Here is a 26,835-nt window from a genome sequence, read left to right on the forward strand (position 1 = left end):
GAACAAAGAAAAGGATGGAGGTGTTATGACCCTACCACAAATCGGACATATGTGCCAAGAAATGTGGTATTTGATGAAGCGTCATGATGGTGGTCCGAAGAAGTCACACTACCAAATTCAAGAGAATTGGAGCAAGAGCTGCAACATAAACTTGAAGAAGAAAGACAAGCAAGTAAGGCAAAATCAAAAGTATGTGAAAAGAATAAATCACATACAGAAGAGATATCTCCACAAAAGGAAAAGAAGAGTTCATGGCTAACTGGAGCCTGTGAAACTCCAGACGTATTGCAAGATGAAGTCCAAGAAGCACCACAACCGCATCTAAGGAAGTCTACATGGCTAAAATATTCAAACCCCAAGTATATAGATGCATCGTTAGCTGAGGTGGTCAATATCAAAGAGACTACTACCTTTGAAGAAGCTTCAAAGAGTAGGGACTGGAGTAATTCAACGGAAGAAGATATTCCCAAAGGGCATGGACGTCATGATATCTGCAGAGTTTTAGGAATCGCTTACAACGAACACAAAGAACAAATTAAGTTGGTGCTGAGGGGGGGTGTTAAGAATTCATCACCAACTTAATTAATATCTAAGATATTTTGTGAAGAATCTAGAATAATTAAGGAGCTGTAGAGAATAGAGAGGAGCACTCGAGAATGAGAATTCTAGAGTAATTCTAGAAAAAAGAATTAGGATTATTCTAGAAAAAGTTGTAAATATCTCTCTCACTAGATCATTCCATCTCCACCTATAAATAGAGGTGGTCATTTGAGTTTTAAGCAAGCAAGCAATAAAGTAACAAGTGATAAGTGAGAAGTGTGAGAGCTAGTAAGAAATAGTAGAGAGAAATAAAGAGAGTTGCTAGAGTGAGTGCTAGAAAAAAAAAGTGTAAGAAATTGTAAGACCGAAGCTGGTCCTTACTTTGAAATAATAAAATTCAAGTTGTGTCCGACTATTGTGCCCGACGATTCTCAACAGACATAACCAAAATAAGATAAATTTTAACAATAATTGAGAAATTAAGGGGAAAAATAAGATGAAAAGAAAAAAATATGGAGACCCACTAAGGAGAATCGCGGTATCCTTTACAAAATATTCAAACCATAAATACTAATTAAATTGAATAACCAAATTAATCATGTTGGGCCCCGTGCATCGCACGGGCATAGTTTGCTAGTCTATTTGATAAGCATTGATTAATAAGTTATAATGAATAATAAGTTATCTGCTATAAAAGAAAAATTAAATTACATTAATGAGATAAAAAATATGCATACACAATTTAAACTAAGATTGTAAGTTCACTTGATTAGTTCACAACTTGACTAAGTCATCCAAAGTAGGACAAAAACTTGAATTGATTGATAATTGCTATCACTTTCTAAAGTTAAAGTAACAGGTGTCCTTCAAATTTGCCATAAAGATCACTTAGGCTTATTTTTTTTGAATTGATTAGAAGTACATGTTTGGAATTCAGGCAAATCAACCACACAAATAAATGCATGGCTGTCAACTTTGCCATAGACTTGGGCAACCACAGCAAGTAGAAAATTGAAGGAGATTCAGAATTTGAAATTTATGTGTTTTTATAATAATTTTAAGTTATGTATATATCGTATAAATATATACATCGTTAATGTAAGAAACTTTTTGTATTATCTAGTCATTCAAAAGATATTTATAGGTAAGTTCTCTTGATATTTGAAATTTATAATATTGCAAAATAAGATATATTACCGGCTCACAAAAACAAATAACTAACCTGATGGTGACTAATCCGACACACTTTAAGGGCTTGTTTGGTTGGGAAACAAGTTATCTGGGAATTGTTATCCACCCTCTCATAGGAATAAAAATAATATTACAATCCGGGGATAACTAATCTCGGAATTATTTATATCCCAATCAAACATGAAATAAACTCATCTCAAATTTAATTTCAGAATTAATTATCCCTTATTGCTCGTACCAAACGAGCCCAAAGGATTGATATTCCAGTCAACTTGCTTGTCTCTAAACTTGCATTTCCTGGTCGTGAAGTCATCTAAACAAACAAAATTTTGCCCCAATCACTGCATTCTTGAAATTTTGCCCCATTTGTCACTGCATTCTTTTAATTTTGCCCCATTTGTTACTGCTCGTCTCTAAACTTGTAATTTTTTTTCTTTCTTCCTATTTAGTAGGTGCGGATAGGTATGATTTGGGGAAATAGTTTAGTTTCAATACTGACTTTACTTACGGGTTCATTTATATAATACCATGGTTAAATAATTTAATAAGGTAAAAACAAATCCTAAATAAAATTTATTAAGTGAGAAAAATTTATGTACAAACACATGCTATATATTTATTAATTTGGTGTTTACACCTTTGAGAAAAATTTATGTACAAACACATGTTATGTATTTATTAAATTGGTGTTAACACCTTGTACAATAAAATTACAAATTTGAGTTTAAGGAGCCGTTTGGACATGGTTTGAAATCATGGTTTCAAACCATGGTTTGAAATCATGGTTTCAAACCATGGTTTGAAATCATGTTTAGACATGCAATTTGAATATCTTAAGTTATATTTTCTCTTATAGGCATAAAAATTCCGCAAGTTGTGAAAACTATCAAAACATTCTCAATTCTTATACAATCTTACCAAATGAGCAAGTCATAGTTCATAACAAAATTAATACGCTACAAGAAGTCCTTTCTAAAAAATACAACACCAATTAATCAAATTTAAGTTCAATAAAAACGAAAATTAACATGAATAGTAATGAGGTTGGCAGACATAAAAAAAGGTTGGTGGAAGTTAATGAGGTTAGTAAATGGTCGGTGAGAGTAATTGTTAAAAATATCTATTAACTTATGAGTTTTTTTTTACAAAATATACACTTATGGAATAAACTCATCTCAAATTTAATTTCAGAATTAATTATACCTTATCACTCTTACCAAACGAGCCCCAAAGATTGATATTCCAGTCAACTTGCTCGTCTCTAAACTTGCCTCTCCTGGTCATGAAGTCATCTAACAAACAAATTTTTTCCCCATCTGTCACTGCATTCTTGAAATGATGACTATTTTCATTTTCATGTTGCCATGTTGGAAAGGCACTGACATGTAGAGGTGCCTAAAGTCCTATATAAACCTTCTACTAGCTAGGTTTACAACATCAGCAAACAATAGTTTTAGAAAAGAAACAACAATTATAAGTAGTCCAAAAAAATGGACACTACTTTACTGGGGATGAAGCATATGAGGAATATTAAGTTTTGGTTGTCGGTGGTTTATCTAGTGGTTATGGCCCATCAGTGGCAGAGGTAAGTCTATGAATCGGTTCAATTGAACCAACTTCGTTCAAAAGTTACACTGTACAAATGGATTAACAACAAGTCTTTTGGTGTATATAGAAACTGTGAAATCTGCTTAATATTATTGGCTCAATGATAAGGGCATAGAAGGCATTGCTTAGCTTTAAGCCTCCAAGGATTGAAGGCTCCAAAAGTACTAATCTAATTAGGTATATTATAAAATATAATTTCTATAGTTATCATTAATATCAAGTTTCAAGGTTTTTTTCCCCTCACTTTTGGATTTGGTGGAGATTATTTGAATGGCTAAGTAAATTATGATATATTTAACTTTATTTTCTTTCAATTTTGATTTTTCCTCTATGTATATTTATTTCTTGTTTTGTATTTCTAATGACTTAACTTTTCAATTTCAATCCGGTTTTCCTAGCAGGGGCGGACCTATGTGCTTTTTCGTGGTGCTCCAGCACCCGTTAAATCCAACATAGACTAGGTATAGTCATATAAGAAACATATGAAATTTAGGTATAAATGTTAAAAAGCACCCTGGAAACGAATAAGACAGCTGAGTGCTTTGATTTTCAAGTTGAACTTAAAGGCTTGGGTGGAAGAGGACCTGTGTTCGAACCTGTTGGTCAATATTTCATTTTTGGTAATAACAATATTAAATGTAGTTATCTTTTAGTTGCACCCACGACCCTTAAATTCTGGGTCCGCCATTGTTTCCTAGATTAGCTATTTCTCTTGTCTTGTTTAATTGATCCATCGTTCAAGAAGTAAGTTTTTTTATATCTTAGTACTATACGGAGCTTATGGCCCCTGATTCATTGTACTAATTACTGCTATATCTAGTGTTGTATTAGTATATTGCTAGTGAACTTACAAAGTAAGTTGTAAAGGTAGAAAAAATAAGATCAATCAAGAAACAACAGTTCCTCTTGTTATGATTTAGCTTTAAGTTACTGATTCTTTTGAACGCTCCTACTCCTTGATAATTAACCGTATTTCATCATTTAAATTTAAATATTTTTTATACCCTTTTGTTAGGATTACTGGCTCCGCCACTATGCCGGACATGTGTTGGGAGGAAGAGAGAAATGCTCTCTTAGAGTTACAAGCAAACATGATGAGTTCAAATAGTGGAGACTTAGCCCTTTGGGCAGCCTATAATGAGAGTGGTTTTTTGGATTGTTGTTCTTCGCGTTGGGTAAAATGCAATTTAACAGCAGGTCGAGTGATTGAACTCAATCTCAAAGCAGCAAGGGAAGGAGCAGGGGATGGTTGGAGTTTTAATGCCACTCTATTTCTTCCATTCAAATCACTAGAAGTTCTTATATTGTCTGATAATTATATTATAGGTTCGACCAAAAATGAAGGTTGATCTCTTTTTGCCTCATCTCTCTTTTTCTCTGTAATCATCTGGGATCTGAAACTCATTGGCTCCATTCACTCAGATTCCCATTGTATAGGGTTCATTTATTCCCTACTAAGAATTTATTTATTTTCAGAGCTGAAACCCGAAATCTCTAATTAAGGAAGAAGGAATTTCATCCATCGCACCACATGATTCGCGACTAGACCACAAGCTAATTTTCGATGAAAATTTCTGAGTGAGTCTGTCGGAAATTGTCTCATTGAAAGCTATCCGATGGACATTTTGTTGCAAATTTCATATTTCCAAAGGACTTCCCTCAAAAATTTCTATCAAGAAATATTTTGAAAGCATTGTTTGGTTATAAAAAGTGACTAATTTTTGGGCAGTTTTTTAATATGAATTTTTCAAGTTTCAAAAAGTGGTTTAGACTACTTTTGAAGTTTTCTACACACAAAACTTCAACTTCTTTTCAAGCAGTAAAATGCATGTCCAAACACAATTTCAACTTTCAAAAACCATATTTTTCATCTTATCTTAAAAAAATCCTTTTTCAAATTTCAACCAAATATATGTCCAAACGCTAGCTATGTATGCACATTAACCATGTTTTTTTTTGTCACTTGTGATTTTATTATCCAGGGTTCGACAAATTGTCACGTCTGACCAACCTGAAAGTACTCGATTTGCAGTCAAATTATCTCCCCTTTCCAAATGTTTTAACACCTCTGTGTTGGATTTCATCTCTTGAGGTTCTACAACTTAATCGTGTCCCGAACACACAATTGGATACAACTGAATTCCCTTCATTGAAAAATCGCTCTATGCCTATAGGTACATTGTTCAAAATACTACTACTTTCTTTTTTTCGTGTATAGAGATAAAAATTGTTGAATTACCTTGCATAACGAGAATTTTAATAGTAATGATAAGGTAACACCAAAATAGTTTTATGTTGTGGGTAAGACTTTAAATGATGGTACTATATCTATTTTTGAATTCCCTTGCTTGAAATTCTGGCTCCGTCAATGGATGCCGCCCTTTTTTTACTTCTAAAAATTATGGTTTTTGGACTAACTTACGCTCATAGCGACTAATTTCATACCCTCTTCTGGACATACAAATTAATCAAAGCAGTATACTCTTTCCTTCTTTTTATATGCATTTAAAAAGGGTTGTTGTGATATATTTTTGAACTGTGGCCATTGTTGGATGATATTAGGACTCACTTGAAATACTTCTATTTTTAGATGAAGGCCTAAGTGAGAAATGTCCCGGGATGAGCAATTTAAGGGTACTCATGTTGACAGGTTATGAAATCAATGACATCAACGCCCTTTCTGCACTGGGTAAGCTCCTTTCCCATACAAATATATGTATACAATTTAACATGGAGATTATACTACAAGATGACTAAAAAAATTATATAAAATTGAAAAACAAGAAGTGAGTAAAGACGGTGGATCAAATAAGACTAAGGGTGTTTCTTGGTATGGTGTAATATAAGTATTTTTCAATCTTGTTATGTTTAGAAAAATAAATTTCTTAAAAGCCACCATCAAAAGGTTGTGTTCGGATAGATAGGTTTTCTTTGCCCTTAACTAGAAGTTTCATCTTCGAGTCCTGAGAATGAAAAAAAAAAAACTGGTAGGGAGTGCTTCCCCCCTTAATGGGCCTTACTCGGTGTAAATATGAATTAGTCGGATCCTTAAAACAGGTACCAGACACCGGGCGGAAAATCCAAAAGTTCCTTAAAAGTCGAGCATATGTGGTCAGAGTAAGGAAAACGAATTTCATAAGTGATATTCGGTGCTAATTATCTCCTCCCCATCCCCAACAGTACATCCACCATCCCCTCACCTCAACAGTGTTTGCTTATATTATGTATAAATATTCTTGGGATAATATTCTCCACTTACTTATCAAACACTAAAAATAAATTAAAAAGTTAGTTTTAGAAAATATTCCCTCCTAAAACAACAAAGAAGAGAATGGTTACGCTCAATTTTTTTTTGTCCCTGGCTAATAATGAATTTCATAAACCAATGCAGGTCTTGGTACACATACTGGATTGAGGAATTTAGAGAGACTCTATTTGTTTGACAATGACTTCAATTCCACCATCTTTTCATCTCTCAAGCATCTTCCATCTCTCAAGCATCTAGATCTCTCTTTCAATGGCATTGATGGAAAAATTGAAATGAATGGTTCGTTAAACTTCTTACTATCCAAGTTTCACCCATTTATCACATGCATATTACTTCATCGTCGTAAAATGATTGTGGTGGAACGGATAGGATTGCCTTGACCCTTAATGAAAGATCTCGAGTATGATCCCTGTCAATGAAAAAATCTTGGTAGAGGGCGCTTCCTCCATTGCGCTAATCTCAATTAATCGGCCCCAAAGCGAGAACTGTACACCCGAAAATGTCCGGAAAAGCATATTGCTTCATTAAGTTATCGACCATACAACTAAATATTTCAAGTATCTTCTTTTTTGTTGTGCTTATTATTTATTTTGATTTACTTGTCTAGATATAATTGCCTTGAGCAATTTGGAATTTCTAGATCTCTCGATGAACAATTTTGAGGGCTTTGTGACTAACAAAGGTACATGGATTACTAACTTCAAAGAATTGTTATTGTACTTCTTATTGGATTATTTGATAAATGCGATAATTGTCTACCTTATAAATAGACTCAATTTATCTATTATTATGTGACAAGGGATAGATTTAATGTTAACAATAAGATTTATTCCTTCTTATGCACCAATAAACAGGTAGTAAAAGAATGAGTTCTCTAAGGAATTTAAGACTTGGAAATTCTAATTCCAACTCCACCAACATCTTACAATCATTAAAATCATTCTCATCTCTCAACGAGCTTTCTTATGAAGATAGTAATCTCACTGCTTCTGCCATAACTTATGGTAAACTCTTACTCAAAGTCTCTCTACATTACTTCTATCACTATTTTTTTTTAAATATTGATGTTGTGATTCTTTTTCTTTTTCATTTTCTTTGACTCTCTCTCTGATATAAGAATTAAGAAATCTGAGCACACTGGAGTACTTGTGCTTGGAGAAATCTTCTTTAAATGAGAATTTTCTTTCAAGCATTGGACAAATGACTTCTCTTAAAGTGCTGACTATGGCTTTTGGTGGGGGTCATGGAACCCTCCCTAATCAAGGTAGTGTTACTCTCTCTTTTTTCAAACATTACCATGATTATATTCATATATGCATTATTGTTGTGGAAGGAAGATCGCGAGTTAACTGACCTGCAACAACACCAACACAAATAGAAAAGAAGAAATAACTCAGAGATTTAACGAGATACATCCTCAGGGAAAAAGCAGAGAGAGCTTTTCACTCTGAACGAGAATAATCGTGCAAAAATTCCTCAATTACAACTCTTTTATATAGATCCAACCAATTATTACTCCTTGTCTACAAGGAGCTGAGTTATCCAACCTAAAAGGTCAATGAGTTTCTCAAACTTACAAGTAAATCTGACATAATTAGAATTCACAAGATTTAAGATAAACTACAATAACAAATACTTATTGTACAAATTTTTGTTAGCCAAATGTCATCTGAACCTTTTCTCTTTGAAATACAGGCTGGTGTGAACTTAAAAACCTCCAAGAGGTGTCATTCGTTAACAATAATTTCGAGGGAACACTTCCTTCATGTCTTGGAAACTTGACATCACTTCGATGGCTTGGTCTTTCTGGGAATCGCTTCACTGGAAATATAGCCTCATATCCTCTTTGGAAGACACTCACATCACTAGAGTACTTGTATATTTCATATAACAAATTTGAAGTTCCACTATCATTCAATCAATTCGCAAACCATTCAAAACTTACCTACTTGGATGTTGGCTATAATACTATAACTACAGACACCGAATTCAAGAATTGGGCCCCAAATTTCCAGTTGCAGCTTTTTGTTATTAGGGGATTCATAAACCTTCAAAAATTGCCTTCCTTCCTTCATTACCAGCATGACTTGAGAGTTCTCTCTATAGAAGACAATCAATTACCACGAAACTTTCCGACTTGGTTGTTAGAGAATAACACCAGACTTGCAGGCTTTTATGCTAGACATAATGCTTTCATCTGACCATTGAAGTTGCCATCCAGTAGTCATCTCCGATTAAAGGAACTTGATGTCTCTTATAACAAACTAAGCGGACGTGTTCCAGCAAATATAAGTTCAACATTCCCAATGCTTGATCATCTGAATATGTCAACAAATTTGCTTAAAGGTCCCATACCTACCGATATTGGCGGCTTTAATTTAGTCTGGCTAGACCTATCTCACAATTTCTTGTCCGGAGGAGTTCCTAGCGATCTAGAAATTGGTTCTCCTATGCTGGAGTACCTCCGCCTATCAAACAACAAGTTGTCAGGGCAAATATTTTCAAAGGATGTCAGACCAAGTAGACTGTTTTATTTGTACTTGAATGATAATAGGTTTGAGGGACCGTTACCTAGTAACATTTTTCTCAATTCCCTTATTGCACTGGATGCTAGCAGCAATAACTTCTCTGGAGAGATTCCGAGATGGATTAGAGATAACACAAGATTGTTACAGCTCGATTTGGCTAGAAATCACCTCGAAGGCTCACTTCCAGTTGAGATTTGCAACTTGAAGCTCATTCGGGTCTTAGCTCTGTCCGAAAACAGACTTTCTGGTTTCGTTCCTTCTTGTGTGAGTGGTTTACCCCTTGAACACATCCATCTAGACAAAAATTAATTGGGTGGTGAACTTGAAGATTCACTTTTCAACAGCTCTTCTCTGATAACATTGGATCTTGGCCACAACAGTTTTACAGGAAGTATCCCACAAACCATAGGCTCACTTTCATATCTGAACTTCCTTCTCCTCAACAATAACCAATTGGAAGGAGAAATTCCAACTCAGATTTGTCTGCTAAACAAGTTATCCATCATGGATTTGTCTTTCAATAAGCTTTATGGTCCTCTTCTTCCTTGTTTGGGTAAATTAACGCAAGCGGAAAATGATGCAGAAACTAGAGGTGTATATAATCAGCTAAATTCCAAGTCAGAGTGGTTAGATTTCATGGGTTGGATAAGTTCAACAAGGCACTACCACATTTTATTTGGATTTATAACTGACGTCAATATGATGGATGTGGAAACTCAGGTCCAGTTTTCAACAAAAAGAAACTCATACACTTACAAGGGAAGCATTCTAGAGTATATGTCAGGTATTGATCTCTCAAGTAACGGATTAACAGGTGAAATTCCCATTGAGCTAGGAAACTTGAGCAAAATACATGCATTGAATCTATCGCACAACCGCATCTGGTGCAGTACCACCATTTAAAGATCAGTTCGCAACTTTCGGCAAAAGCAGTTATCAAGGGAATCCTTTGCTTTGTGGTTATCCATTAGACAACGAGTGTGGCGATACTAAATCATCAAATACCTCAAATAATGGAAGTAAGGATTCTGCAGGATTTGTGGATATGGAGGATTTCTACATCGGCTTTCTTGTATCTTATGAAGCGATCTTGATGGGACTAGCTGTGGCACTCCTCAATCCTTATTGGAGAACAGCATGGTTTAGGCTTGTTGAGGTTTTGATGTTCTCTTCTTACTATTTTCTGTTAGACAATTTTGTTACACCTATCAAGAATAGATGGTGGAGGAACCTTAGGTAATTGTTGTTCTCATTCTTAGGGGTCGTTTGGTTCAAAGACAAGTTATGCTAGGATTAGTAATGTTGTAATTAGGTATGATGGTAATATTTCTTAACAACCGTTTGGTTTGTTGTGTTAAAAATAACATGCATTGCATAACTTCTGAATAGGGTGTATAAGAATAGTATGGTATTGTTAATGCCATGGTTTATTATGTATAAGAATAGTAGTGAATAGGGTGTATAAGCAATACTGGTATTAATTGTGCTAGACTTAAATTTGCAACCAAACATTGTACTGTATTTTTTTTTTATGAAGAACATTGTTACGCCCCGTATTTTTATACATTGGGACAACCCGGATTAATTATGATAATTTAGAGCCAAGACTATTCCGGGATTCGAAGTCGGGACTTTTGACCTTTGATTTTATTTCGAGGCATAAGTTATATATGGAATTGTTGGCATTGAACACTTAGGAAAAATTTGGGACCACAATTCATAAATTGGAATTAAAATGTTGTGCAAAAAAAATAAAAAATAAATTCCTTGGTGGCCATGTAAATGGGAATTGGTCCCACACATTGTGTGGCCAATTTTAATTGGTCCACTCCATGTGTGGGCCAAGGACACTTGGACAACAACTGTATGAGCCTAAAGTATGACCAAGTAGTCATCTTTTCCCCATTGCAAGACTTAGAAAAAAAAATCAAGGAGTTGAAGACCACCTTCAACACCCCTCTCGGCTACAAACCAAGAAAAACCAAATCCAAATCAAGCCACCCCAAAATTATTTCCTTGGTATAAATCAACTATTTAGAAGTCCCTAAGTAACGTGGAAGAGTTGTTTGGGTCATCCAACCACTAGTTGTGCCCAATTGCAAACCCTAACTATTGAAGGAAGTGAAGAAGGAAGGTAAGCATTCATTATGTTTTTGTGTTATGAAGGTTATATTCATGTTGTAGTATCTTATAGTGGTTGGAAATCATGAAATATAGTATGATTGGGAGTGGGTCGTGTGATGGGTGTTGTTGTGTTGTGATTGAAATTATGAATTAATGTTTAGTTAGTTGATTGGGATCATTGTAAGGTGAAGAACAATTGAGAATCCTCCATATATGTGTATATATAGTGTTGATTGAAATGGGTCACATTATATGACGATGAACGAATGAACGTCGCTTAATGTTTTAATCGCCGTCGCTATGAATCTTATGTTGGAAATGAATGTTTGTTGACTCAAAATGATGTTGTTAATGTGCGGACTGTTTTTGGAGGTTATTGTATATTTATTGTAATTGGTATATTGATGAGATAGCATTGTTAGAATGTAATTTGAGGATACAAACCATGATTTGGAAATGAAGAAAAAAAAATTTAAAGGGCTGTCTCGGTTGGGGCTGTTTTCGGCCAGCTTGGAAAAAAAAAATCGGGTTGTTGGAAATGTGGTATGAATTGCTTAGAATGCCCTTGAATGTTGTTAGTATGGGTTTGGGTTAATAATCAAATGTACGAACGATATTGTGGCTTTAAAGTAAGCCATGGAATTGAATAATTGGGAAGTTGTCAAATGGCGTAAAAGAGAGCTACCATTATTATTTTGCTTTTCGGATTGGTTGTCAATGTTACTAGGTTGGTTATTGTGGTTGTTGTTGTTGATTTTGAGCGAGTTAAATTCTCGGGGTAGCCTATTTACAGGGGAAATGCTGCCCGGATTTCTGTAGAATTAAGGGCGAAATTGGAATTTAATGCCCAAAAAGTCTTTAGCTAATGTTTGGCATTTTATGGCTTGTTTGTAGACCTTGGGCAGCCCGAATCATAGTTTGGACTTAGCTTGAGTTGGATCATATTGGAGAGCGTTTGAGGTATGTAAAGCAACCTTCCTTCTTTTGGCATGCCTTAGTTTCACATAGGCTAGATTGGAGCTTTAAGGGAATTCCAAATTCGAGATCCGAGCATGTTATGATCCATATATATATATTCTTTGGCACTCTTATGTATGTTTTTATGAAATATGAACCATGATGTATTTGAAGTAATCGCTTTCCGAAATTCGCATAGAAAATGTTCGCTTTAAGGAATTTTGTAATCTCTGAATGCCATATTTTTCGCATAGAGGCTCGGATCGCTCCAATAATTTTTATAGGAGTTTGCTTGATGTATAATGGGTATGTTTTTCATAGGCGGACTCAGTTCGGGTCTATACTCGTCCGTGGGTCCCGCGACGCCCTTTATGTAAATTCGACAACTTTGAATCAAAAAGTGATAATTATTATTCCGATTTCAAATATGACTATTTTACTTATCCTTCGGATTTATAATAATGATTTTATGCATATGATTCCTCACTACTCCGCTCGTGCCTACTATGATATCGTTCGCCGGTTCTGTTGTCGTGCGCTTTTTGATATATTCCGGTGTTATGCTGTGTTTATGGTTCACCGTGCTCCTTGCTCGAGGGCCGGGTTCCACTTATGTTTGGCGTTATGCTGTGTTTGGCGTTATGCTGTGTTGTGATGTGTGACGGGGATTCGGAGATTTGAAACTTTCTGGTGTTATGCTGTGTTGTGGCGCCATCGACAGGCGGGCGACCACATTTTCCAGTGCCCTATGCATAATTTATACTTTGGAAATAAACATTTTGATATGTATTATTTTCTATATATCTGATTCGATTATTATTCAGATTTATTTCTGTACCTTCTGCTTTGCATACTCAGTACATATTTCGTACTGACCCCCTTCTCCGGGGGCTGCGTTTCATGCCCGCAGGTACAGACGCACAGCCTGGTGATCCACCTGTTTAGGACACCCTTTCTGCTATTCGGAGTGCTCCTCTCTTTCCGGAGCTTATACTTTTGGTATATATATTTATTAGTGCATTTGTATATATTCGTTCATGGGTACGGCGGGGCCCTGTCCCGTCATATGATTCTGTCGGTCTGTTTAGAGGTCTGTGGACATGTTTGTGGGTTAGGGTCTTTCTGTATGAATGTATGTACATGTCGTTTGGGCGATCCCATACGCCGAGGCGGCCGATCCGCATATGTTGTTTGGGCGACCCTATACGCCGAGGCGGCCGGTCCGCATATGTTTATATATTGCTTGGTTAGCCCTGTGTGGCTTTCGTTGGTATTTTCTGCGTGCAGGGTATATTGGATAGTCCGTAAAACAAAGGAAACTCTGCCGAAATTTTTCTGGAAATTACCTAAATTTGAAATAAAGCCTTGTCGGCTTCCGCCATATACTAGAATGAGTTGATAGAATTTGAGATAATATTTAATAGATGGGTTCGGGTGCCCAGATCGGGCACTAGTCACGGCCTACGGGGTTGGGTCGTGACAGAAGTGGTATCAGAGCGGTTTGTCCTCGGAGTGTCCACAGATCGTGTCTAGTAGAGTCTTGTTTATCGGTGTGTTGTGCACCACATCTATAAACAGGAGGCTACAGGACATTTAGGATGTTGTCTTTTCTTCTGATCTTAGATCGTGCGATAGAACTGTGCTATTAGGATGATTCTGTTTTGATCTGTTGTTGTTTTTCTTTCAGTGATGCCTCCGAAAAAGGCGACAGCCGCCCAGAAGAAAAAGGGCGTAGTAGGAGAGACCAGCCGGGCTCAGAAGGGTACTCGGACCCTTGCTCAGATGATGCGTGATATTACGTCCCGGCCAGCCGACTCTGCTACGTCTTCATCGTCAGAGGAGTCTGGAGCAGCTTCACCATTAGCTCCAGGGGCTTCAGCTCCCGCGCCTCCAGCTCCTCAGCAAGGGGCGGAGGACAGGACACTGAGAGAGGCTGTGCAGTTATTGACCACTCTGGTAGCGGGACAGGCTCGCAGACGCGGGCGGAGAGATGATGATGATGACGATAGGCGTGACAGCCTGAGGGTTCGAGAGTTTCTATTATGTGGCCCTCCAGAGTTTTACGGGTCTAAGCCCGACGAGGACCCCCATGACTTTATTCGGGGGATGCGGCGCTCACTAGATTTGGTCAGGGCTTCAGAGACTGAGTCTGTTGAGTTGGCTTCGCATAGACTACGGGATGTTGCTGCTCACTGGTATGAGTCCTGGGAGCTATCCAGGGGTGAGGGTGCTACCCCAGCTACTTGGGACGAGTTCGTGACTGCTTTCACTCACCACTTTTTGCCCCCAGAGTTACGGCGAGCGCGGGTTGACCGATTTTTGCATCTGCAGCAGAGGGGTCGGAGCGTCCGTGAGTATAATATGGAGTTTGATTCTTTGGCCCGGTATGCACCTGCCATAGTAGCAGATATGGCCGATCGGATGCACAGATACGTGATGGGGTTAGACCGCTATTTGATTGATGGCTGTATGGCGGTGGCATTGCAGGCAGACATGGATATTGCCCGACTACAGGCTTATGCCCTGGGTATGGAGGACCGACATAGAGCTGATTATTCTAGCAGAGATCGGGACAGGAGGCCGCCCAAGAGGGCCAGATTCGCAGGTTATTCTGGAGATTCTCGAGGCGGACAGCCTCAGCAGCAGCAGTCAGGCAGACATCCTCCTCCGTCAGGCCGGGGTACACCCCCACAGTTTACCGGCAGGAGATCTGAGGGTGTCGGATATTCAGGGGCAGGCCCGAGCTCCAGGGCTTCAGGTTCACAGTTGAACAGAGGTTCCAGCAGTCAGATGAGGCCACCCAGACCTTTGTGTTCCTACTGTGGGAGACAGCACCCGGGAGAGTGTTTCCGAGCTACGGGTGCATGCTTTGTGTGCGGCCGTCAGGGCCATCAAATGAGAGACTGTCCGGCTAGAGGCGGTACAGGCAGTTCAGCTCAGTCTACCGGGTCAGCCGGTGGTTCATCTTCAGCCTCGGTGGCGATGCGCCCTGCGGGGCGAGGTACTCCAGCACCAGCAGGCCGCGGCAGGGGTCGTGGCGGAGCTTCGGGTTCTAGCGGTCCTTCGAACCGCATTTATGCCTTAGCCAGCAGACAGGACCAGGAGGCTTCGCCTAATGTCGTCACAGGTATATTACTGGTTTTCTCTCGTGATGTGTATGCATTGATTGATCCTGGTTCTACATTATCATTTATATCTCCACTCGTTGCTGATAAAATTGGGATAGAATCCGAACCGATAGAGCCTTTTGAGGTAGCTACACCAGTAGGGGATTCTGTTATAGCCAGTCAGATTTATAGAGATTGTTCCGTGATTATCTGTGGCCGCTGCACTAAGGCGGATTTGGTAGAGTTAGATATGATCGAGTTTGACGTGATTATGGGTATGGATTGGCTAGCTTCTTGCTATGCTAATGTTGATTGTCAAAAGAAGATAGTCCGATTCCAATTCCCAGGGGAGCCAGTTATAGAGTGGGCAGGTAATACAGTATCGCCGAGGGGTAAGTTTATTTCATACCTCAAGGCTGAGAAAATGATCAGAAAGGGGTATATTTATCATCTGGTCCGTGTTCATGATTTAGAGGCAGAGGCACCGACTCTTCAGTCAGTCCCAGTGGTTAATGAATTTGTAGATGTATTCCCAGATGAGCTTCCGGGTCTACCTCCCGAACGGGAGATAAAGTTTGCTATTGATCTGTTGCCAGACACTCAGCCTATCTCTATTCCTCCGTACAGAATGGCACCTGCAGAATTAAAAGAATTGAAAGAGCAGCTGAGATATTTATTGGAGAAGGGTTTCATTCGGCCTAGTGCGTCACCCTGGGGAGCTCCAGTATTATTTGTGAGGAAGAAAGACGGCTCGCTGCGGATGTGCATTGATTATCGGCAGTTGAATAAGGTAACCATCAAGAATAAATATCCCCTCCCCAGGATTGATGATTTGTTTGATCAGCTGCAGGGTGCCAGGTACTTCTCGAAGATAGACCTGCGATCGGGTTACCATCAGGTACGGGTACGAGAGGCTGATATTCCCAAGACAGCATTCAGGACCCGATATGGGCACTATGAGTTCAGAGTTATGTCTTTTGGGCTGACAAATGCCCCAGCAGTATTTATGGACCTGATGAATCGGATATTCAGACCGTTCTTGGATATGTTTGTGATCGTATTTATCGATGATATTCTGGTTTATTCTCGGTCAGAAGCAGAGCATGCAGGCCATTTGAGGACGGTACTTGGCACACTTCGGCACCAGGAATTATATGCTAAATTTTCTAAGTGTGAATTCTGGTTATCTTCAGTGGCATTTCTGGGACATATTATTGGGGCTGATGGCGTCCGGGTGGATACCCAGAAGATCGAGGCCGTAAAGAATTGGCCTAGACCTACGACGCCGACAGAGGTGCGTAGCTTTCTGGGATTGGCTGGTTATTATCGGAGATTCGTGGAGAAGTTTGCTTCCATTTCAGCGCCTTTGACAAGGCTGACTCAGAAGGGAGCTAAGTTTCAGTGGTCAGATGCTTGCGAGCGTAGCTTCCAGTTGCTGAAAGAGAAGTTGACTACGGCTCCAGTCCTGACTCTTCCGGAGGGTCCAGATGGGTATGTGATTTATTGTGATGCCTCTGGTATTGGTTTGGGATGTGTGTTGATGCAGCACGGCAGGGTGATAGCTTATGCTTCCCGGCAGCTCAGAAAACATGAAAAGAATTATCCTACTCACGATTTGGAGTTGGCCGCGGTCATTCATGCTTTGAAGATGTGGAGACATTATTTATATGGGGTTCACGTTGACATTTATACAGATCATAAGAGCCTTCAGTACATCTTTAGGCAAAAGGAGCTGAACTTGCGGCAGCGGAGGTGGTTAGAGTTGCTGAAAGATTATGATGTTGACATTCTCTACCATCCTGGGAAAGCTAATGTTGTGGCGGATGCACTCAGCCGCAAGTCTATGGGCAGCCTAGCAGACGTGCCATCAGAGAGTAAAGAAATGGTTCGCGATATTCATCAGTTGGCTAGTCTTGGAGTTCGCTTGGCTGATTCTGGAGATGTTGGGGTTTCTGTTCGAGGTATTGCTGAGTCCTCTATTACAGAAGATATTAAGCGGCATCAGTATGAGGATCCTATTCTGGCAAAGTACAGAGACGCAGCGCTGGCACAAGAGAAGACTCCGTTTGAGATTTCACCTAATGGAGTGTTATTTCACAGAGGCAGATTGTGTGTACCTGACGTTGCAGGGTTGCGGCGACAGGTTATGGGCGAGGCACATTACGCCCGATATTCTGTTCACCCAGGGTCGACGAAGATGTACCATGATATCAGATGCCTATATTGGTGGGACGGTATGAAAAGAGATATAGCAGAGTTCGTTGCTCAGTGTCCAAATTGCCAGCAGGTTAAGATTGAGCACCAGAAGCCCGGTGGGCTATTACAGGAGATAGAGATACCGACGTGGAAGTGGGAGATCATTAATATGGACTTTATTACAGGTCTACCTCGCACTCCACGGAGGTATGATTCTATTTGGGTTATTGTTGATCGGCTGACGAAATCAGCCCATTTTCTTCCGGTTCGGACCACCTATTCAGCTGAGGATTATGCCAGGCTTTATGTCAGGGAGATTGTACGACTTCATGGAGTTCCTGTGTCTGTTATTTCCGATAGAGGTGCCCAGTTTACAGCTAAGTTCTGGAGATCGTTTCAGGAGGGATTGGGGACCCAGGTGAGCCTGAGTACAGCCTTCCATCCCCAGTCCGACGGACAGGCCGAGCGCACTATTCAGACATTGGAAGATATGTTGCGTGCCTGTGCTATTGATTTCAGGGGTAGCTGGGACGATCATTTACCGCTTGTTGAGTTTGCGTATAATAACAGCTACCACTCCAGTATTCAGATGGCACCATATGAGGCTTTGTATGGCAGGAAGTGTAGATCACCGATCGGTTGGTTTGATGTTGGGGAGACTGATTTGATTGGCCCAGATGTGGTCCAGCAGGCCGTGGATAAGGTGAAACGTATTCGAGAAAGATTGTTGGCAGCCCAGAGCCGACAGAAATCTTATGCCGATAAGCGACGTCGACCGTTAGAGTTTCAGATTGGCGATTGGGTGTTCCTGAAAGTGTCACCGATGAAAGGTGTTATGCGATTTGGCAAGAAAGGAAAGCTCAGTCCGAGATATATTGGGCCTTATCTGATTATTCGCAAAATAGGCAAGGTGGCCTACGAATTGGATTTGCCAGCTGACTTGGGAGCGGTTCACCCGGTATTCCATGTTTCCATGCTTCGTAAGTGTATTGGTGACCCTTCCAGAATTTTTCCTTCAGATGAGATACAGGTCACAGAGGAGCTATCTTACGAGGAGCAGCCTATAGTCATATTGGATCGTCAGGTGAGAAAGTTGCGGAATAAAGATGTGGCTTCGGTTAAAGTGCTGTGGCGGAATAATAACCGCGAAGAAATGACCTGGGAGGCTGAGGAGCAGATGAAGGAAAAGTATCCTCACTTATTCCCAGTACCTTCAAGTAATTCAAATTCTTTGTCTGACTATGTTGATTTATGAATGATTTGTATATGATGGCTATAAAAGCAACTCCCCCGGATTTGAGTAAGATCCGTAGAACTAATTCAACATTCGAGGACGAATGTTCTTAAGGGGGGGAGGATGTTACGCCCCGTATTTTTATACATTGGGACAACCCGGATTAATTATGATAATTTAGAGCCAAGACTATTCCGGGATTCGAAGTCGGGACTTTTGACCTTTGATTTTATTTCGAGGCATAAGTTATATATGGAATTGTTGGCATTGAACACTTAGGAAAAATTTGGGACCACAATTCATAAATTGGAATTAAAATGTTGTGCAAAAAAATAAAAAAATAAATTCCTTGGTGGCCATGTAAATGGGAATTGGTCCCACACATTGTGTGGCCAATTTTAATTGGTCCACTCCATGTGTGGGCCAAGGACACTTGGACAACAACTGTATGAGCCTAAAGTATGACCAAGTAGTCATCTTTTCCCCATTGCAAGACTTAGAAAAAAAAATCAAGGAGTTGAAGACCACCTTCAACACCCCTCTCGGCTACAAACCAAGAAAAACCAAATCCAAATCAAGCCACCCCAAAATTATTTCCTTGGTATAAATCAACTATTTAGAAGTCCCTAAGTAACGTGGAAGAGTTGTTTGGGTCATCCAACCACTAGTTGTGCCCAATTGCAAACCCTAACTATTGAAGGAAGTGAAGAAGGAAGGTAAGCATTCATTATGTTTTTGTGTTATGAAGGTTATATTCATGTTGTAGTATCTTATAGTGGTTGGAAATCATGAAATATAGTATGATTGGGAGTGGGTCGTGTGATGGGTGTTGTTGTGTTGTGATTGAAATTATGAATTAATGTTTAGTTAGTTGATTGGGATCATTGTAAGGTGAAGAACAATTGAGAATCCTCCATATATGTGTATATATAGTGTTGATTGAAATGGGTCACATTATATGACGATGAACGAATGAACGTCGCTTAATGTTTTAATCGCCGTCGCTATGAATCTTATGTTGGAAATGAATGTTTGTTGACTCAAAATGATGTTGTTAATGTGCGGACTGTTTTTGGAGGTTATTGTATATTTATTGTAATTGGTATATTGATGAGATAGCATTGTTAGAATGTAATTTGAGGATACAAACCATGATTTGGAAATGAAGAAAAAAAAATTTAAAGGGCTGTCTCGGTTGGGGCTGTTTTCGGCCAGCTTGGAAAAAAAAAATCGGGTTGTTGGAAATGTGGTATGAATTGCTTAGAATGCCCTTGAATGTTGTTAGTATGGGTTTGGGTTAATAATCAAATGTACGAACGATATTGTGGCTTTAAAGTAAGCCATGGAATTGAATAATTGGGAAGTTGTCAAATGGCGTAAAAGAGAGCTACCATTATTATTTTGCTTTTCGGATTGGTTGTCAATGTTACTAGGTTGGTTATTGTGGTTGTTGTTGTTGATTTTGAGCGAGTTAAATTCTCGGGGTAGCCTATTTACAGGGGAAATGCTGCCCGGATTTCTGTAGAATTAAGGGCGAAATTGGAATTTAATGCCCAAAAAGTCTTTAGCTAATGTTTGGCATTTTATGGCTTGTTTGTAGACCTTGGGCAGCCCGAATCATAGTTTGGACTTAGCTTGAGTTGGATCATATTGGAGAGCGTTTGAGGTATGTAAAGCAACCTTCCTTCTTTTGGCATGCCTTAGTTTCACATAGGCTAGATTGGAGCTTTAAGGGAATTCCAAATTCGAGATCCGAGCATGTTATGATCCATATATATATATTCTTTGGCACTCTTATGTATGTTTTTATGAAATATGAACCATGATGTATTTGAAGTAATCGCTTTCCGAAATTCGCATAGAAAATGTTCGCTTTAAGGAATTTTGTAATCTCTGAATGCCATATTTTTCGCATAGAGGCTCGGATCGCTCCAATAATTTTTATAGGAGTTTGCTTGATGTATAATGGGTATGTTTTTCATAGGCGGACTCAGTTCGGGTCTATACTCGTCCGTGGGTCCCGCGACGCCCTTTATGTAAATTCGACAACTTTGAATCAAAAAGTGATAATTATTATTCCGATTTCAAATATGACTATTTTACTTATCCTTCGGATTTATAATAATGATTTTATGCATATGATTCCTCACTACTCCGCTCGTGCCTACTATGATATCGTTCGCCGGTTCCCGGGCCGGTTCTGTTGTCGTGCGCTTTTTGATATATTCCGGTGTTATGCTGTGTTTATGGTTCACCGTGCTCCTTGCTCGAGGGCCGGGTTCCACTTATGTTTGGCGTTATGCTGTGTTTGGCGTTATGCTGTGTTGTGATGTGTGACGGGGATTCGGAGATTTGAAACTTTCTGGTGTTATGCTGTGTTGTGGCGCCATCGACAGGCGGGCGACCACATTTTCCAGTGCCCTATGCATAATTTATACTTTGGAAATAAACATTTTGATATGTATTATTTTCTATATATCTGATTCGATTATTATTCAGATTTATTTCTGTACCTTCTGCTTTGCATACTCAGTACATATTTCGTACTGACCCCCTTCTCCGGGGGCTGCGTTTCATGCCCGCAGGTACAGACGCACAGCCTGGTGATCCACCTGTTTAGGACACCCTTTCTGCTATTCGGAGTGCTCCTCTCTTTCCGGAGCTTATACTTTTGGTATATATATTTATTAGTGCATTTGTATATATTCGTTCATGGGTACGGCGGGGCCCTGTCCCGTCATATGATTCTGTCGGTCTGTTTAGAGGTCTGTGGACATGTTTGTGGGTTAGGGTCTTTCTGTATGAATGTATGTACATGTCGTTTGGGCGATCCCATACGCCGAGGCGGCCGGTCCGCATATGTTGTTTGGGCGACCCTATACGCCGAGGCGGCCGGTCCGCATATGTTTATATATTGCTTGGTTAGCCCTGTGTGGCTTTCGTTGGTATTTTCTGCGTGCAGGGTATATTGGATAGTCCGTAAAACAAAGGAAACTCTGCCGAAATTTTTCTGGAAATTACCTAAATTTGAAATAAAGCCTTGTCGGCTTCCGCCATATACTAGAATGAGTTGATAGAATTTGAGATAATATTTAATAGATGGGTTCGGGTGCCCAGATCGGGCACTAGTCACGGCCTACGGGGTTGGGTCGTGACAAACATTGTACAACAACAACAACAACAACAACAACTCAGTGAAATCCCACAACGTGAGATCTGGAGAGGGTAGAGTATACGCATACCTTACTGTATGGGTAGTACGTGAAGAGCGATCAGACTCGAAATATGGGAAACATATTGTCAAAATCTATATATACTTATAATGTGAATTATATTGTATCAGATGTTATTTTCATGATATATCTCTTACTTAGGGTAAACACATCTCACAAGATCAATAACACAGTATACATATGTATCATCCAGAAATGTGAAACAAAACGATAAAGTGAAACTTCACCATTATTTCTGTAATGGTACCTTGTACCTCAGAAGCAAATATCTACTTGCAACCTCACAAATAAAGGAACCATTTCATTCAAGAAAATTCAAACAACAAGAACTTAGCACTGCAAAAGAATGGAAGAACACGCTACCAAAGGAGATATGGACTCATCAGTTTGGTAAAAAAGAGAAGTGAATTAATTTCTAAGTTTAAACTCCGACTTGAAGTTGATATTCAATAACTGATCTATGATATGCAATATTGATGAGACGGTGCAAACCTAAAACTAATAAAATAAGAACACACAGTGAGCTTGTTTGGATGATTGTTACTTATTGTATTCTATGTGTTAGTTTAAATACGATATTTGTTTTGATTGTTATTCAAATTTTATTATATCGTATCGTTAAATCTGGACCATCAGTTAAGGAAAGCAAATTTGTGTCATTGTATGACCAACATTTACCAGTTATCAAATCCAAGAACTCAATTACAAAATGTCCAAAACAAATACACGCAATTTTCATTCAATTCGTAGGCCATAGCATCTTCAACATAACACCCCCTTAAAATTATCACCATGAGTAAATTATTACATTATCGAGTGCATTACCAATTGGAAAAATCTATCTTCTCATACATGTAGACCACATGGTCCGTATCTTGTTTGTCCCAAAAGACTACATCGATGACTTACAGATTCATATGATAAAACTTAGGAACACAGGAAACAACTACATAAAACTTTCTTTTTGTCTTATAACTCCAATGCTGTTGACCATGTACGTTGAATGCTTGGTTGTTTAGTGACATGACGAGTCCTCAGCTTTACCACGTTTCTACCAAGCGAATTCCTTAGCTTGGTCGCTGCTTCAAGTACATCATCTTGGCTCAAATTTTTCACACATACAACACGCTCATTCTTGTTCTCTGATTGAAAAAGCAAATCAGTACATACCCTTGAAAAGAAATTACAGGAAAAATGATTGGTTTTTAAATAAACTGATACCACAATTATATGAGGCATAATTAGCAATATTATCTTCACAACACACATTTTTTTACAATTCATGTATCGGTACTTGGGACTACTTCTGGACAGGGTTGCGAGGCGGCAAAATGTGTTCGATATGACACTTCCTGTAGCTGTCAATAACAAAACCTATCTGCTCGCTTGTAGCCCAAAGTGGCAAAAAAAAGGAACTTTAGTCCTGTTAAAATGGTCCTCAGTAGTGCAAGTTTCTATTTTAGTTTTTTGCCACTTTCATGGTTCTCTCTCAACTACCTGATCCAGCTCTATTTTCTTATTGGGTACATTGGCATATTGTTCATAAACAGTCGCCAAAAAAGTACACATCATCCATCTCAAAATGCACAAACCACACACCATATTATGCCTTTGTCACTTCATTTCTTAATGCCTACTTGTTGCAGCATTCTCCTCATCTCTAGATATGGAGAATTTGGCCTTTGTTATGCACATTATAGTGATCTGTCCTTCCCGAGGACTAAACCTCCACAATCCTGTTGACGACCTATCTGATTGGATGACTTAAAGTGATATCTTTGATAAGCTGATCCCAAGTTTAAACATTCTAATGGTGCTTGGGCAGAGTAGAGCACGAGCTATTGTAAATAATCCAGTACAGCCTAACAGGGCTTCAATTTGGCTCAAGTGCACCATTAAAGGAATGACTGCATAGATTCAGTAGCAAGGAAAGCAACTCAGATCAGGTCAATCAAATAACATCTGAGGTCCAAGAGGTGGAAACCCATATGATACATAAAGAGTGAGGACTCTCTAGGAAGGGCATATGCAGCTCCCTTATCAACGGTGAGAGACGGTAAACCTTCACAGAGATAAAGAGGGTTCAGAAGCAGCAAACTTTGGGCCAGGTGTTAAAAACCGACTAGTAAACCATTTCTGGCACAATGCTTAACCCATTGAGTGAGTCTAACCGATCAACGAAATTTTAGCAGAGTTCACTTTAAAGCTAGACAAACTCCATCCTAATATACAAAGACTACAATAACATAATAAGTCTTAATGCAACTAATTACTACTCCCTCTGTCCCAATTTATGTGGCACCATTTCCTTTTTAGTCTATCCCAAAAAGAATGTCACCTTCCTATAATTAGAAACAACTTAACTATAAAATTTCTCTTTTACCCTTAATGAAATGATTTATAGCCACACAATTGTCTATGGTGTGTTTTAGACCACACATTTCAAAAGTCAAGCTTTCTTTCTTAAACTTTATGCCAAGTCAAATAGTGCCACATATATTGGCACGGAGGGAGTACTTGTTGACACCTAATTTTGGCTCGACGTGCTTAAAATTAACGTTTTGGGGGGCCCTGATTCATTAAAGAGCACGAAATACATTTTTTACATATTTTTACATTTTTTCAATAATTTATTGATGATTACCCCTTTTTAGGAATTTTCTCAATCTATTGTCATTTTTTTTTTTTCAAGAACCATTATTTTGCACATGTATAGCACAATATTACCATTTTCGTGCAATTAAATTGTTTCTTAATTTTATAGCAATACATTTTCATATCTTGCACATTAATATTTATATTTTATACTTACGTTATTATTTATACATGTATTAATTAATTATATTTTAGTGCAGTCCGACAGTGTAGAAAAAATTGGAGCAATTTATTTTTAAACGCGGAGCAAGAATTCGATCAAGTAAAGGTCTTATCACTTTTTTTTTAAAAAAAAAAGTTGATTGAGGTGATGTGTTGGGGACAAAGGGGTATGGTTTCATTATTTTTGGGCATAAAAAGGGGTGTTTGTTTATATTATAAGAAAAAGGGGGGGGGGGGGGGGGGGGGTTAATTTGATGATTGGATCCAACACATATTGACACAACACACACTTACACTTCTGAGATTTTTTCTTTCTTTCTTTCCCCTCATTATTCTCCATACCTAAAACATATCAGATTTTTCTTTTCTCTCTCTCTAAAAACCTAAGCATTTTCTCTTCCCTTCACACTCCCCCCAAAACCGCCGCCAGCCCTATCCACGCCAGAGCTCGGAGCTTCGGCGAACACCAACCCATCCAACCACAGCGCCAGCCACGACTCCTAACCAAACGACACCAAAACAAGTCCCCACTTCATCTTCTTCGCTACTCCGGCGAGGAGTTTCAAGCTCCGGTGAACCGGAGCAGACAGCGAGCAACCACACCTCCTTCTTCGTCTCCCATCACACCAAACAGCCACGAAACCAGCCGGCGACGCACCAAAAGCAACCCTCTTTCTCCCTCCGTTCTCACCCTCTACCTCTTTCCTCACCTCTGTCACATCGAAAACGACCAGATCAGTTCGATTTTTAACTCATCCAATAATAGTTGGTCGGAGTTCTATTTTCCTACGTCGCTTTGGTGTTCACTGTTGAAGCGATGCCGCCACTGTTCTCCCCCTGTTTTACTGTGTTGGCGGCTTTGTGAGACGTTTCTATTATTGTTTTGCTTAAGGCTACCACTGCTACTCATATTTTGACTGCTTTCTTTTGGTTTATTTTGGTTTTCCAGTGACTGTACCAAAAAAAAAAAACTTACGACATGGTACAAAAGAATTCCATCGGTAATATTTGATTATATGATGTTTAACAAAGTCCATCAGAAAGCATGAGACATTTGGTTCAAAAATGTGTTCTTATGTCGTTGTTTCCTTCCCTGTTCAAAAAAAAACAACTGCAGAACCAAGTTTGTTTGTCTTTTTGTCCTAACAATTTATAGGTTTACAAGGGCGGTCATTCTTATTTTTTGGTAATGGTTGTATTTATGCATTATGTGCTTGTTTTACATAAGACCAACATTGCTTGCTTTCTTTCACTTTCTTGAAACTATGTTGGGAAAGTATAAGTTGTTTAATGCCTTCCTGTCAGCAGGTCACGTGGAGATTGATCAATTTTTGTTGTAAGAAAATTGGATTTGGTTCGGGCGTTGCTTGGCTGCTTCATTTTTGCTATTGCTCTTGCTGTCTTGGACTGTTCTGCTCCTATTATTATTATTATTATTATTATTATTATTATTATTATTATTATTATTATTGTTGTTGTTGTTGTTGTTGTTGTTGTTGTTGTTGTTGTTGGTACTTTTGACTGATATAGATCAATTACTACAGTTTGGCCGATGAAGAAATTTCCGTCGATTTCCAAGGCCTTCCATGTACAAAGACGGATTTTTATTTTAAGTTTATTCATTATTTTTAATTCATCCGATAATTATTTATGTTCTTACTAACATTTTTTATTAAGTCTCATGCAGGTATCTGAAGTTATTTTTTGGAAGATGGCACTCAAAAGAAGTTCAAATAGCTTCTTAAATTCTTTGTTTATATATATATATATATATATATTTTTTTTTTACATTCTTAAATTATGCAAGCATAAAATATAGTGAAACTTTACTTTTTAGGGTGTAGGCTAGTAGTATTTATTTATGATCTGCTTAGATGATTTAAACTTTATGTGTTTTAGATAAATTAATATTAGGCAGTTATTATTTTTGTAGTTAATATTCTTATAGTTATCATGTTTCGCTAGAGTTTTAATTTAGTAGCTTAGCACACTTAAGTAAATAAATAGGGTGATTTGCCTCAATATTCAGGTT

General features: G+C 38.6%; 1 protein-coding gene, 1 long non-coding RNA gene and 1 pseudogene across 4 annotated transcripts; all 3 read left to right on the plus strand.

Moving 5' to 3' along the window:
* The first annotated feature begins 3,131 nt into the window (after positions 1-3,131).
* Positions 3,132-10,521, plus strand: LOC132614198 (cuscuta receptor 1-like; annotated as a pseudogene).
* Positions 10,522-10,688: 167 nt separating this feature from the next.
* Positions 10,689-13,489, plus strand: LOC132615854 (uncharacterized). Its single transcript, XR_009572875.1, has 3 exons — positions 10,689-11,269; positions 12,154-12,219; positions 13,127-13,489. It is a non-coding gene; the product is annotated as an uncharacterized LOC132615854 (long non-coding RNA).
* Positions 13,490-13,936: 447 nt separating this feature from the next.
* On the plus strand, positions 13,937-21,906 carry LOC132615853 (uncharacterized). Of its 3 annotated transcripts, XR_009572873.1 has the most exons (3): positions 18,884-19,469; positions 20,354-20,419; positions 21,339-21,906. XR_009572873.1 is itself a non-coding variant. In XM_060330450.1 (2 exons), the coding sequence occupies exons 1-2, from the start codon at positions 13,999-14,001 to the stop codon at positions 21,371-21,373; spliced, it is 1,380 nt and encodes a 459-aa protein (XP_060186433.1). In that variant the 5' UTR covers positions 13,937-13,998; the 3' UTR covers positions 21,374-21,906. The 3 variants fall into 3 exon arrangements, 1 of the variants encoding a protein (XP_060186433.1); XM_060330450.1 differs by lacking the exons at positions 18,884-19,469; positions 20,354-20,419 and adding an exon at positions 13,937-15,343; XR_009572874.1 differs by lacking the exon at positions 20,354-20,419.
* The last annotated feature ends 4,929 nt before the right edge of the window (positions 21,907-26,835 follow it).

Source organism: Lycium barbarum, chromosome 10 (assembly GCF_019175385.1).
Source record: "Lycium barbarum isolate Lr01 chromosome 10, ASM1917538v2, whole genome shotgun sequence".
NCBI lineage: Eukaryota > Viridiplantae > Streptophyta > Magnoliopsida > Solanales > Solanaceae > Lycium > Lycium barbarum.

Coding starts and splice junctions, on each gene's coding strand:
- LOC132615853 (XM_060330450.1), top strand. CDS start 13,999: ATGATGCGTGATATTACGTCCCGGCCAGCCGACTCTGCTACGTCTTCA. Junction 15,344..21,338: donor TTCGCCTAATGTCGTCACAG/GTATATTACTGG, acceptor TCATGCCCGCAG/GTACAGACGCACAGCCTGGT.